Source organism: Lytechinus variegatus, chromosome 1 (assembly GCF_018143015.1).
Source record: "Lytechinus variegatus isolate NC3 chromosome 1, Lvar_3.0, whole genome shotgun sequence".
NCBI lineage: Eukaryota > Metazoa > Echinodermata > Echinoidea > Temnopleuroida > Toxopneustidae > Lytechinus > Lytechinus variegatus.
In genome coordinates this window covers 27,660,365-27,674,739 of record NC_054740.1, presented here as the reverse complement: position 1 = coordinate 27,674,739, position 14,375 = coordinate 27,660,365, and the positions used below count along the sequence as shown (strand labels likewise).

At 37.1% G+C, this 14,375-nt stretch overlaps 1 protein-coding gene across 1 annotated transcript in view; it reads left to right on the top strand.

Moving 5' to 3' along the window:
- Nucleotides 1–5,618, top strand: part of LOC121410419 (TBC domain-containing protein kinase-like protein) — a 41,285-nt gene extending 35,667 nt beyond the window's left edge. The window contains 2 exon segments of the mRNA XM_041602502.1: nt 564–723; nt 4,738–5,618. Coding sequence (XP_041458436.1) covers nt 564–723; nt 4,738–4,848 — 271 coding nt within the window. The 3' untranslated portion in view covers nt 4,849–5,618.
- The last annotated feature ends 8,757 nt before the right edge of the window (nt 5,619–14,375 follow it).

Here is a 14,375-nt window from a genome sequence, read left to right as displayed (position 1 = left end):
TAACTTTGAAAGTTTATGGATCTGATTCATGAACCTTGGACACAAGAGTAATCAAGTATCACTGAACATAGGGAATTACCCTACCCATCACGGAGGTATTGGTAAAATGACATTTTTGACATTATTTAATATCATAAAATGATAAATTCATTGTATATATCAAATTATTGAGAGAAAGCAGCATGGCAGCCAAAGGAAAAAAGGCATATTTTACCAAAGGGCATGACGGCCAAAGGAAAAGGGCAGGTAAAAATATGGCCGTGACAGAATAACTTTTCTGGAGGGCATAACGGCCAAGCTAGGAGGCATCCATGGACATGGCCGTCGATTAATTCGAGCCCTGGGGAATGGGTTTAAATAATTATCAGGGAATTTTTAAACTTCATAAGGGAAAAATCAGGGAATTATGTTTTCGTGAAAAGCCAGGAACCCTGTTGATTGGTGTGTGGAATTTTTGGAGCAATTGTTCCAAAAGTAATTGTCATGGAACCCCCCCTGGACACGATAACCTGAAAGCTGAATGTCCGTATGAATGTTCCTTGACTGATAAACCTTGTTAACAGCTTCTCAAGAGGACATATACCAGCCAGTGTGAACATTCCATTCAACTCGGCTTTCTCACCCGAAGGGGACTTGATTCCCTGTCCTGCAGTGACGCAGCTGTATAACCACAGGGGCAGGGTGGTGACGGTGGTAGGACACAAGGGAAAGAATGCACCCAATGTGAGTATGATTCAAAATCATTTCAATTCAAATCAGGTTTATTGCAAAACAAACATAATTGGCAATCACAGACTAAATTGAATTGTACATGCTTACACGAAGCCAGTAAAATGTGATAGAAAAAGAATAATCGAAATTTACATAACGAATATTAAAAAATGTAGATCTTGGCGATTGAGCATGCAATTGCGATGAAAATTGGCAAGTGCGTTACGCATGGCTTAACCGTAGAAGGACTGGGCTATTTGAGATGTATTGAGGACTAGGGGGGGCCATGACGCATGGCTTAACCGGAGAAGGACTGGGCTATTTGAGATGTATTGAGGACTAGGGGGGGGCCATGACGCATGGCTTAACCGTAGAAGGACTGGGCTATTTGAGATGTATTGAGGACTAGGGGGGGCCATGACGCATGGCTTAACCGGAGAAGGACTGGGCTATTTGAGATGTATTGAGGACTAGGGGGGCCATGACGCATGGCTTAACCGGAGAAGGACTGGGCTATTTGAGATGTATTGAGGACTAGGGGGGGCCATGACGCATGGCTTAACCGTAGAAGGACTGGGCTATTTGAGATGTATTGAGGACTAGGGGGGGCCATGACGCATGTCTTAACCGTAAAAGGACTGGGCAATTTGAGATGTGTTGAGGACTAGGGGGGGCCATGACGCATGGCTTAACCGTAAAAGGACTGGGCTATTTGAGATGTGTTGAGGACTAGGGGGGGGCCATGACGCATGGCTTAACCGTAAAAGGACTGGGCTATTTGAGATGTGTTGAGGACTAGGGGGGGCCATGACGCATGGCTTAACCGTAAAAGGACTGGGCTATTTGAGATGTGTTGAGGACTAGGGGGGGCCATGACGCATGGCTTAACCGTAAAAGGACTGGGCTATTTGAGATGTGTTGAGGACTAGGGGGGGCCATGACGCATGGCTTAACCGTAAAAGGACTGGGCTATTTGAGATGTGTTGAGGACTATGGGGGGCCATGACGCATGGCTTAACCGTAAAAGGACTGGGCTATTTGAGATGTGTTGAGGACTAGGGGGGGCCATGACGCATGGCTTAACCGTGAAAGGACTGGGCTATTTGAGATGTGTTGAGGACTAGGGGGGGCCATGACGCATGGCTTAACCGTAAAAGGACTGGGCTATTTGAGATGTGTTGAGGACTAGGGGGGGCCATGACGCATGGCTTAACCGTAAAAGGACTGGGCTGTTTGAGATGTGTTGAGCCATGATGCCCCCCCCCCCCCTTCTGATCTTGGCCCCCGTTTGTGCCAAAATTTGGCACGCACATTCTCTACCACATAAATTCCATGTACAAGCTAGTATAAAGAAAATTCTGAAAATAATAATTTTTTAATTATCATGAATAAAATATGCTAATTTATTAATGAAAAACATTATTTGCATATTTAACACCCTATTTCACTTCAAAATTTCTTTTTTGGCAGATGTCATCTTTGTAATCTAATTTAAAGGTTTCCACAAAGAAAAATTGCGAAAGCCAATTTTTGTCTCACCTGCATAGCAGAGTGAGACTATATGCGCTGCTTTTCCGACGGCGGCGGCGTCAACATCAAATCTTAACCTAAGGTTAAGTTTTTGAAATGACATCATAACTTAGAAAGTATATGGACCTAGTTCCTGAAACTTGGCCATAAGGTTAATCAAGTATTACTGAACATCCTAATAGAGTTTCATGTCACATGACCAAGGTCAAAGGTCATTTAGGGTCAATGAACTTAAACCATGTTGGGGGAATCAACATCAAAATTTTAACCTGAGGTTAAGTTTTTGAAATGTCATCATAACTTAGAAAATATATGGACCTAGTTCATTAAACTTAGACATAAGGTTAATCAAGTATCACTAAACATCCTGCACGAGTTTCAGGTCACATGATCAAGGTCAAAGGTCATTTAGGGTCAATGAACTTTGGCCAAATTGGGGGTATTTGTTAAATTACCATCATTACTTTGAAAGTATGTTGGTCTAGTTCATAAAACTTGGACATAAGAGTAATCAAGTATCACTGAACATCCTGTGCGCATTTTAGGTCACATGACCAAGGTCAAAGGTCAATGAACTTTGGCCATAATGGGGGTATCTGTTGAATTACCATCATAACTTTGCAAGTTTATTGATCTGACTTTTGAAACTTGGACATAAGTGTAATCAAGTATCACTGAACATCTTGTGTGAGTTATAGTAGTTTTCAAAGTCATTTCTGCTGCTATGTTGAATCGTGTGATGCAGGTGAGACGGCCAGAGGCATTCCACTTGTTTCCTTATGTATTTCTTTGTTTTTAGAATTTCTTATGTATTTCTCTGTTTTTTCATCTTTTGTTTTTCATTGTTTTTTCAATGGAAATTATTACAGACCATTTAACAACTAAATTAAAGCCTAAATTATTTAAGCAGACCACTTGGAACAAAAAATAATCGCCATATTTATGAATTTCATCTCCCATAGACTTTGTACACAGAGTATAAAAATTCTCGGCATTACATTGCCTCATAAAAAATCACGTGACGTTGTGATGGTATACCCATATGTCGCGAATTTGATCTCAAAAGTTGCACAAGACTTTAAAGAAAGAGTCATAATTTTTTTTGGCGCTATCTTTTTGCGTTTCGGAAATGTCGTGCAAAGCGTCGAGAAGGGGCCCCCCAGTCCTTTGAGGGTTAATCTTAAAAACCATTTGATCAAATTCTGCGAAAGACCTCATTGCTAATTATGCTAATATATGCGTAAATCAATCAACTAAAATAATGCACCTAAAATGCTAATTTTTTATTCACAGACATTTTATAGGAATCTGATCAAATTTACTTTGAAATTTTCATGAATTTTATAGTTTTCTATAATTTCTTATGTGTTTCTATGGTTTTTCACCTTATCATTTTTTCAATGTATATTGTCGGGGACATTATTTGTACCATGAACAAGATGAAATTAGCTGATTTAATCTGTAAAAGGAAAAATACTGATACATTTATGAATTTAGGCTACAAGCACTATTTGCATTGGATTTGTACACAAATTCATGCTTTAAGATAAATTTTTGGTCTGCATGCACTTTCAAAATGTTGCTTAACTTCGGAACTGTGTACCCGGGGGTTTCGATTTTGGTCTCAAAATTTGCAGGAGACTTAAAAGTAATAAGTCAGTGAGCGATGCGGTCATAAAAATATGGGCGGCGAATATATCGCAAATAATGATGATGGATGCTGAATCAGCACCCCCCCCCCCCAGTCTTATTAGGGTTAAAGAAATAACCCTCCAGTTTATTCTGAGACCAAAGAATTGAGAATAGGGAGAGCAGTGTGTGGGAAATCATGCAACATAGCTAATAGACACAGCTTGTGTTGATTTAGCTAAAAAAGCCTATTGTCTTTTACACCTTGCATATATATGTAAGAAATGTTTTTTGTTAAAGGTTTTCATAGGAATCTTTTTAACATATTTCCCCAGAAGTTATTTCTTTTCCAATACCCGGTATTTCTTATTAATAAAAACTACATACATTATTCCTCTATGTATTATTAATGATTCTATTCTTTTTCTGTTTCTGTTTATGGTAACTCCCGTAGGAACTCGGCAGGACAGCATTTTTTGCTGGTAAACGCCAAGCTGGGATATAACCAATTACCTAGGAAACATTTTTTCGTCTAGGTTAAAGGACAAGTCCACCCCAACAAAAAATTGATTTGAATAAAAAGAGAAAAATTCAACAAGCATAACACTGAAAATTTCATCAAAATTTGAATTTAAAATAAGAAAGAAAATTTCGCTTCATTTCACAAATCAACATTTTTCTGAGGTGGACTTGACCTTTAATCATTCACAGTGGCTGACCTTATAAACAACAGATATTACTCTTGGGCCTTTTTATCAAAGTGGAGACAATGGCAGTGAGGATTTGAACTCACAACCTTGCAATTATGAGTCCCATGCTCTAACCACTAGATCGTCCAACTTTCCTTTTCATTTTTTTCATATCAAGTTTGCAAGAGAGCTGGTCAAGCTTGGCTTCAGCAAGGTATGTGTGATGCATGGTGGGATCGATTGCCTCCGCTCGACTGGACTCCTCACCGTCTCTTCACCCGACCTTTGACCCGATCCTGTCTTCGTAGCGCGAACAACTCTCTTCACGGCCTGTGACGGTAAAGCAATAGTGAGAGAAATTTGTTGTATCCAAAATATTCATCAACAATGACCTCTATACGTTTGTATCGTTTACATGTATATGAAATGAATTCTGATATATACACATTAGGTTGAATTCTGATAGCCATTGTTTATTTAAACCTGGGTTAACTTACACCATACATTTATGGAGTGACAGTTGTCGACTTATTCACCAATTAACAGTTACTCCTATCCTACTGCAAAAAGTTATTAATCAAAAAAATGTTAATTAAGTCCCGAAATATTACAAATATCAAAATGCAGTACTCTAATTAATTCCGATTAATGTGTATATTTTAATTGCCATGAATATGGAAGCCATGGAATACTATGAAGCCAGCATTCTAGTTAGACTGGGATTAAACCTAGGTATAATTACCAGTATACCACCCATTATGTATTAGACACACTAACCATCGTTATTTGCATCAGTATAGAGAAATTACACATCGCATCAAAATTATTCTACTGCATTGAAAAACCATTAATGTGAAAATGGATTTTTTTTTTTCTTTACAGATTTAAAATGATACTCCAGGCTGAAAATGGAAGTGTGTAATAAATGAAATTCAACAAGCAAAATGCTGAAAATTTCATCAAAATCTGTTCGTTGAGTTATTGAATATTTAAGTTTTGCATTATTTTGCTTCCGCGCATTAGTACGCAATAGATGGGCTGATGATGTCATGTCTCCATTGTCTCCATTTTCTCTTAATTACTTGTTTCATTTATGAAATCTAAATTATTTCATATGTTTATACATTATGTGCATTAACATTCCTCTCTTGTAGCGAAACAGGTTTCAGCAGTGATTATCTTGCACAATATTTTCATTCTTGGAGGATGAAATTCAATATACATAATCCCATTTAGTTAAGTACTAAAGAATATTAAGTGGAGAGATGACATCATCAGCTTGCTCATTGCATATTCATCTGGACACACACAGAACACTTTCAAGAAATAACACAAAACTTTGAATTGCCATAACTTTGCATTTCCTCATCCAATTTTTATGAAAGTGTCAAATGTTTTGTCCATTAATTTTTTGTTGTTGATATTTTTCAAACCACATGATTTTCAGCCAGGGTACCCTTTTAAACAATTAAAATGGTTTAAAGATAGAAGCTATGCATTAATTATCAGCAAGGAATATCAATGACTTTATTGACACCAAGTGGTGTCTTGGATGTACATGTACAACAGTACATGTAGATATATTTTTATAGTCCCTCTTTAGTGTATGTATTGATCTGCACCTGGCTCATCTCCTGACAACTCAGTTTACACGTGTTCCTATATCCTCTGAGGGAGGGTGCCATGAGAGTATGATGTCATGCGTAAGGTTTTTACTGTATTCCGATCAATATCCAACAAAATTCCATACCACTATTTTCATAGATGTAAGCAAGAAAATCTATTTTTTCGTCTTTTTTTTGTCTCACTAGTAAATTGATGGAGAGTTCAGCGATAATTGTCAATAATGTTTACCTTATGAACACAAAAATTTGTATTGTCAATTAGTCCACTTTTTCCTTGTATCTTGCCAATTACGTCATGTTTGTTCATCTTTTTTTCTTTTTTTTTTCTTAGATGTAACTTCGCGATTAGCTGACATATAATTCTCACTAATCCTCTTTTCTTTTACCTGTGGGTGTTTATTTTATTGCTATATAATGTCAGTAGTTGGATTTTCTTCACTTGTTTTTAAAATGTAAGAAATCAGCATAAGTGCATGTGGGATCGGATAAGAATGATTATTGCTTGGAAAAATCAACTCTCAGGAATGATATAACTCTCAACAAATACTACTGAATTGTCATTTAATAGAGCATATTCCTATTCAGTATTATAGCGCTATAGCAATTAGGTCTTTTCTACCTGAATTATTTAGCTTAATTTATATTCAAACAATCAAACACTTGGTTGGTCATTTCATCAGGTTGTGTTTGAACATATTTTGAGACGGTAACCACAACTAACATCGTAATTAAACCCAACATCCTCATGTGAATACGTGCAACAATTGATGAAGGCCCAGTATCTGTAAGCATATCACAATTCAAAATAAGTAATGTGTTCAGAGAGGTGGGTAACCAGTGCCCAAAGTATCATCAGGGATCTGGCGGCAACCTCCAAGAATATAGCACACTTTTCTTGCCACCACTTAATGAGATAGTCGCCCAATGAACGTCCTTCTCCCCGATATGCATCCAGCTCTTGAATGCGAACCTCTTTGGTCCACTCCTCTATCCATTACCACCTTTACACTGTATCTCTTCATCCGAAAACCCTGTCCTTGTTTGGCTGGAGTCCTGCTAAGGAAGTTGGTCCCGCTGTCCTGCCTCTTTGCAGTTTGTACATTTAAGTAATGTGTTCAGAGAGGTGGGTAACAAGTGCCCAAAGTATCATCAGGGACCTGGCGGCAACCTCCAAGAATATAGCACACTTCTCTTGCCACCACTTAATGAGATAGTCGCCCAATGAACGTCCTTCCCAATATGCATCCAGCTCTAGAATGCGAACCTCTTTGGTCCACTCCTCAATCCATTACCACCATTACACTTTATCTCTTCATCCGAAAACCCCGTCCTTGTTTGGCTGGAGTCCTGCGAAGGAAGTTGGTCCCGCTGTCCTGCCTCTTTGATCTCCAACGCCTCCTGCTCAATTTCACAGTAGGCGTCTTCCCTTACTTCACCACAGACAGATATACTGCACCTGAATTTTTACACGTATGCAGTTTGTACATTTAAGTAATGTGTTCAGAGAGGTGGGTAACTAGTGCCCAAAGTATCATCAGGGATCTGGCGGCAACCTCCAAGAATATAGCACACTTCTCTTGCCACCACTTAATGAGATAGTCGCCCAATGAACGTCCTTCCCGATATGCATCCAGCTCTTGAATGCGAACCTCTTTGGTCCACTCCTCAATCCATTACCACCATTATCTCTTCATCCGAAAACCCCGTCCTTGTTTGGCTGGAGTCCTGCGAAGGAAGTTGGTCCCGCTGTCCTGCCTCTTTGATCTCCAACGCCTCCTGCTCAATTTCACAGTAGGCGTCTTCCCTTACTTCACCACAGACAGATATACTGCACCTGAATTTTTACACGTATGCAGTTTGGACAAATGTAACAAAGTAGTATAGGTAATTTGGTTTACCTATTAATAAAGAAATTCACTTACTCGTTATCCTGTGTTGCTACATCAACTCACAACTGGGCGCTGATCCTGGTTTATTGTCATTCACAGTATATATACATAAAAGTTCAAAAGGAAATGTTTTCCTGTTGCAATAATCACAATATATCAGAGCTCTGTAAAAATGGTCCTCCAATCAAAAGTAATGATATTCGCGAAGTCCACGAATGCAAAATAAATGTGTAGAAATACTATTGAGCGATGTCCACAAGGTGAATAGTATGTACCGGTACTTGTGTATATGGAATCCATCCAACAATTTTTTGCCAATGTGTTGTCCTGGGGGTAGCTTCGGTGATGGTTTTATGTTTATGACCTTCTGTGGATGAATAAAGCCATCTGATGCAATGTATGTTCGACTTCTCCTTTTAGGCTGCCACTTTCTTTTTCCTATTATTTACAAAGGAATGAGCGATTGTCTCTTTTTGATCATTTTGTCTTTATAACCTTCTGTGGATGAATAAAGCCATCTGATGTGATGTATGTTCGACGTCTCCTTCTAGGCTGTCACTTTCTTTGTTCTTTTTCCTATTATTTACAAAGGAATGAGCAATTGTCTCTTTCTGATCATTTCGCTTCTGTCGTTTTGGTGTCCAAATCCTTTTTAGTTCTTTAGGAATCCATGTTCTCGAGGAATGTGTAAAGTACGTAGAAGCTTTTTGACTTTATCTTGCAAAAAATGAGAATAAAAACAAATCCAAGGAGTATGAAAAAAAAGCTTCACCTAATGCTTTTTTCAAGTCGCTCACTTTCGCTCCCGGAAAACAAAGAAAATTGTAGTCGTAGTCCAAATTCAAATGATACAAATAATCCTTTAAGTTTATGATAATAGAATCTACAAAAAAGGACTTTCTTATCCTGGCGGGACATGGTGGCAATGCCATGCTGAATCCATTTCCTGACACTGAAAATGATGAAAGAATGAGTTATCTGTAATTAGTTCAGCACACTGCACACAACTCTTCCCCTATTCCTTCTTTTCTTAACAAGATACAATCTTCATGTAGATCTAATGTTAATTGAAACTTAATAATTCCCAAACATTTTTACAATTCTTTCAGTTTGGATTACACATGCATTTGTACCTCCCTGTGCTGATGTATGTTCGACGTCTCCTTCTAGGCTGTCACTTTCTTTGTTCTTTTTCCTATTATTTACAAAGGAATGAGCAATTGTCTCTTTCTGATCATTTCGCTTCTGTCGTTTTGGTGTCCAAATCCTTTTTAGTTCTTTAGGAATCCATGTTCTCGAGGAATGTGTAAAGTACGTAGAAGCTTTTTGACTTTATCTTGCAAAAAATGAGAATAAAAACAAATCCAAGGAGTATGAAAAAAAAGCTTCACCTAATGCTTTTTTCAAGTCGCTCACTTTCGCTCCCGGAAAACAAAGAAAATTGTAGTCGTAGTCCAAATTCAAATGATACAAATAATCCTTTAAGTTTATGATAATAGAATCTACAAAAAAGGACTTTCTTATCCTAGCGGGACATGGTGGCAATGCCATGCTGAATCCATTTCCTGACACTGAAAATGATGAAAGAATGAGTTATCTGTAATTAGTTCAGCACACTGCACACAACTCTTCCCCTATTCCTTCTTTTCTTAACAAGATACAATCTTCATGTAGATCTAATGTTAATTGAAACTTAATAATTCCCAAACATTTTTACAATTCTTTCAGTTTGGATTACACATGCATTTGTACCTCCCTTTAAGGGAGTTCCACGTGATAGAATTCGCTAGCTTCCCCCACGCATAAATCCTGCTCTTCTTCGAATAAAAGTTGAACATTGTAAACTTGTTGAGCGAACTGAAAAAACGTGACTCATCTTATTTAGACATTACTTCATCAAAGTATTTATCTACCTTTTCTGACCATTCTAGCCACATACAATCTTTGTGATCCTTTTGAATTGGATAATTTTGACTACAGCCGATGCAGGACTTATTTACCAGTTCCTTTATGATGCCAGCTAATGATTTAACGGCCATGGTACTGATGCAACTAGTAAATTTTCAATTCTCACCAAACTGTCTTAGAAAAGTTAAATTTTGGCGATGAATTTCGCAATTGGATCTGTGTCCTTTACAGTCAAATAGTAAGTTCAGTAATTTTAAATGGCATGATAACAGAAGAGTTTCAAGTGTAAAGAGGATTACGGCAAGGCTGTCCTCTTTCGGCACTCCTGTTTGTTATTGCAGCTGTCTTTCTGATGCCAAGTTTTCTGCCTAAGTCTTGCACTAGTAACAGAGACATACATGTAGGCCTACATTGTTTTTTTGTTTGTGTGTGCGTGTTTTATTTTTAGACATTGCATACTCACGATTCTGTATGATGTGTGCAGGGGGGGGGGGGCTGTGATGAAATCTGTCAATCAGTAAGATTGATTATTTTAACTGAGCTGAATGATTGAGTCGGGTGTTTACTTCATATCCCTCATTTTCTCTCTTTTATAATGCCAAGATAAATTATTACAAAATTAGCTTTTATATGAGGGGGAGGTAGCATTTATTTAGCTCCATATTTTCCTCTCAAATTTAAAGTAAATACACGAAAATTACATGTTCTTGCAAACGCTGAAGAAAAAAAAACCATGCACGGACATGATTTCAAGCTCTAGTTACATGTAAATACTCCGAATACTGCACCATTCTCCAGAATTCTAAAGACGACATGGATCATAACAATAAATATTGCAAAGATGATGGATAAACTTGCCATCATCTTGATGTGTTCAATATTTTCGTCAATCTGGTCAGGGGGTAACATGGAGTAACCCCAGAGGTATCCCATGCATGTGTATTACCAAAATACAACGAACGAGCGCGGCTTTCACATCAGTTCAGTCATATCAGTGGGCAGGGGAGTGGTTACACTGATAAATTTTGCTTCGAGCCGGCCAACCATGGGAAAGAATTTCAGTAGATTATGAGAAATACGTTGAGTGAAAAACTGAATCATTGTCCTTTTGACCTTTTGCTCCCCAGATGAAAACGCGCAAAGCAAAAACTTGAAAGAAACAAAAAGCGTTCACACCCTCCTGATTCCAAGAAACCCATTGAATGACTTGTTTATACTAGGTAAACATTCCGCTTCTTTTATCAAAGATAGGAATATTTCACACTCCAATCAATCCCAGATAATATACTCGTCTACTACATTTGGTCTACCATCGGTTCATCCACTATCCATATGGTCTATATAATCGCCAATTCGGGGGTTCAGTGTATACGTTCGTGAAAACAAAAATCGCCTCCACTCAACGTGGTCCAATTTCCGTCCAGTTTTTATCGGGTTGGGAGGGATGGAAAAACATTTTGGTAAAAATCAAAGATCTATTGCTTGGCACATGGAAATGTTTCCACTTTCTAATGGGATCCAAAACTGCTCGTCATTTTTTTATACAGGGTATATTTATTCAACAAGCACTAAAATGTTTTTAGTCTCTGCTTGGACATAACCCCTCCCACCATGGTCACGTGTGATCGAATCTCTCCTGTTTCCCACGCATTCATGTAACAGTCATTTCAATCGAAGCAAAGCACAATCACTTCACTGATAGTTTATCATTTTATACATCTACATTTATCTCATTTATTATCAAGAACTAGTAATAAATAAATGAATTTGAATCTCAGCAAGATTATATTCTCTGCAGCTTGTCGACGCACCAACAACCACATCACTGACACAGTGCATTCACACCTCGTATTCGATAGAATCTTAAGATCACCTCGCTCACCCCACGGTCACAAGGGATTATCAAGGGAGTTATTACACTGGGATTAGTACTCTGGGATTTTTTCTTTCAGAAAAGGAAATACGAACTTTCAAGTCATAGATCATACAGGCATATTCTTATTTTTTGCTGCAGTCCGTCTTTCGTTTTTTAACCAACTATAAAAATGCCTAAATTTAACCAACCGAGAAAGGCGATACGAACGTCACAAATTTTTGTAAACAATGTGAACAATTACGAGGGTTCTGATTTCGATTTATGAATAAATTAGACGACATGAAGTTTACAAGCGCCTTTTTCATCATCATCAATTTGTCAGAAACAACAACCATTTCATCATCATCAATTTCGATAACTAGGCCCTACATGTATATTCAACAATCATCTTGCCGTCGTTTAAAATGAAAAAACCTGGTTCCTGCATATTGCATGCAGTTAGTTTTAGAAATTATACATTGTAGGCCTACATACATGTAGGATTTCCAAATATCAATATGTAATTCACAGAAACATTTTTAATTTTCATCAATTTATTCTTAAAGCAATTCATTATTGAAGCACCACGTCTCACCATTACAATATTTCGATAAAAAAAAAATGTCATGACTCATGTGAATTCAGCATTCATCAAGCGACGTTCGGTATGAGCATTGTTGCGTCACAATGCAGCTCTAATAACGCGACCATCGGAATGGAACCGTCTGATAGTTTATGTTTTGAAAAGTAGATAACCCTGGTTTCTAGCAAATTGATTGATAAATTCTGACAATACTGTTCAACGTGGAATCATTTCTTAGAATTTGCATCTCATAACTTTATTGTTTGCTTTATACACAAATTGAAACAATGAACTACATGTACATGAACAAAATAGCATTTATCTTTAATGGGCAATGTTCAAACAGCATGGATTGTTACTGAACACAAGGATCTTGTGATATCGTTTTCTTTTGAACAATTTGTATAACATTCATTTGAAATATTATTCTGTGATTTTTTTAAATCAATGATTTATATTCTGATTTAAAGTTGCCATTAATTACATTCAAAACATATATTTCATTTAAATTGATGTAGGTGGTAGTTATTGTAGTACAATATAATTTTTCATGAAAATTAATAAATGCGTTGTATCATTAATTGAACATATATACAAGGCTCGACATTAGCGGTGGCCCGGGGCCACCAAAAATTCATCTCGGGCAACCATTATTGAAAAAATGTTAAGTTTTGGTGGTGGCCCGAATCGGGCAACCAATAATTTTCAAAGTAGCGCAATTTTTCTCCAGATTTTGCATGCATTTATCGACTTTCTACAATTCAAATTGCAAGTCAATTCGTCATGCGCCTTTTTTGTTAATCTACACACAAAGATGGCATAGTCATGACAGTATGTAGGCATACCGCTAGCATACAGTAACTATTATTCAGCCGGCCGTGCTGGCTGTCTGGCTGAGCTTTGCATGCGTGAAACCACTGCAGGTGGCTGTGCGCTAGCAGACTATTCAGACTCAGGGAGCTGCGATGCGAAATGTTACTGCTAAGAAATCTTCCCCAGAACTTTGAAAATCTACGTCAAAGTCACATTTTACACCAATGAAATACCCTTCTACAGTCCATATTACTGAAACCTGATTATCTGCAAGCATTAAAAGGAGGAATTATGACCTCTCTTTTGACTCAAAAAGACCGATTTCCAAATGCATTAATACACATAAAACATAGGTGAGTACATCACAGTCCCATATGTGCATTTGTATGTATGTTGATACTTGGTTTATTTTCGAAGCTGTCTTGAATAGACAGCTTCTTTCTTGTTTATAAATGACTTCTTAAACCACTCCTAAGGAAGTAAATACTTTGGGAAGGCATTTCATTGATATGAAATGTGAATTTTTTCCATCATTTTGTCAAATATAGGGAAGGAATTTTCTCACTGTTTTTTTTTTTTCCAGATAACTTTTGCTGTTCATTTTTTTTTACAGTGATTAAACCATTTATACCCCTTCCCATTGAATATGCCTGATTAAAGAACATGTTTCTACTGAATAATAATAATTTTCCCCATTTTTTCTGATAATTTTGTCTTATTCATTTTTCTTATATTTTCTTTTGTTTTTTTCTCAATTTTTTTTCCTGTTTTTTGTTTTTTCTTACTTCATTTTTTTATTCGTCTTATTTCACTTATTCATTTTTACAATTTTTTTTTTTTCAATATTCATGTACTATTCTAAAAATTATTTTGGTTTATTTCCCCCTTTTATACATTGTTCTAATTCTGCAGCATATTTTCTGTGATTTTCTCCTGCTATAATATGCTGGAAAATAAACTGGATTTGGGGCCTGCATAATCTAGGTTTTACGATCAATAAGAAAGAAAGGAAAAATCATTGTTTTGTAAATCAATCTGAGTTTGCTATATGCACTATTTATTTACTTTACCATTATGAGTGTGTGTCTATATGGAGATTAAAAGTCCACACAACCTGGGAACAATACAATTCTTTTATTCTCT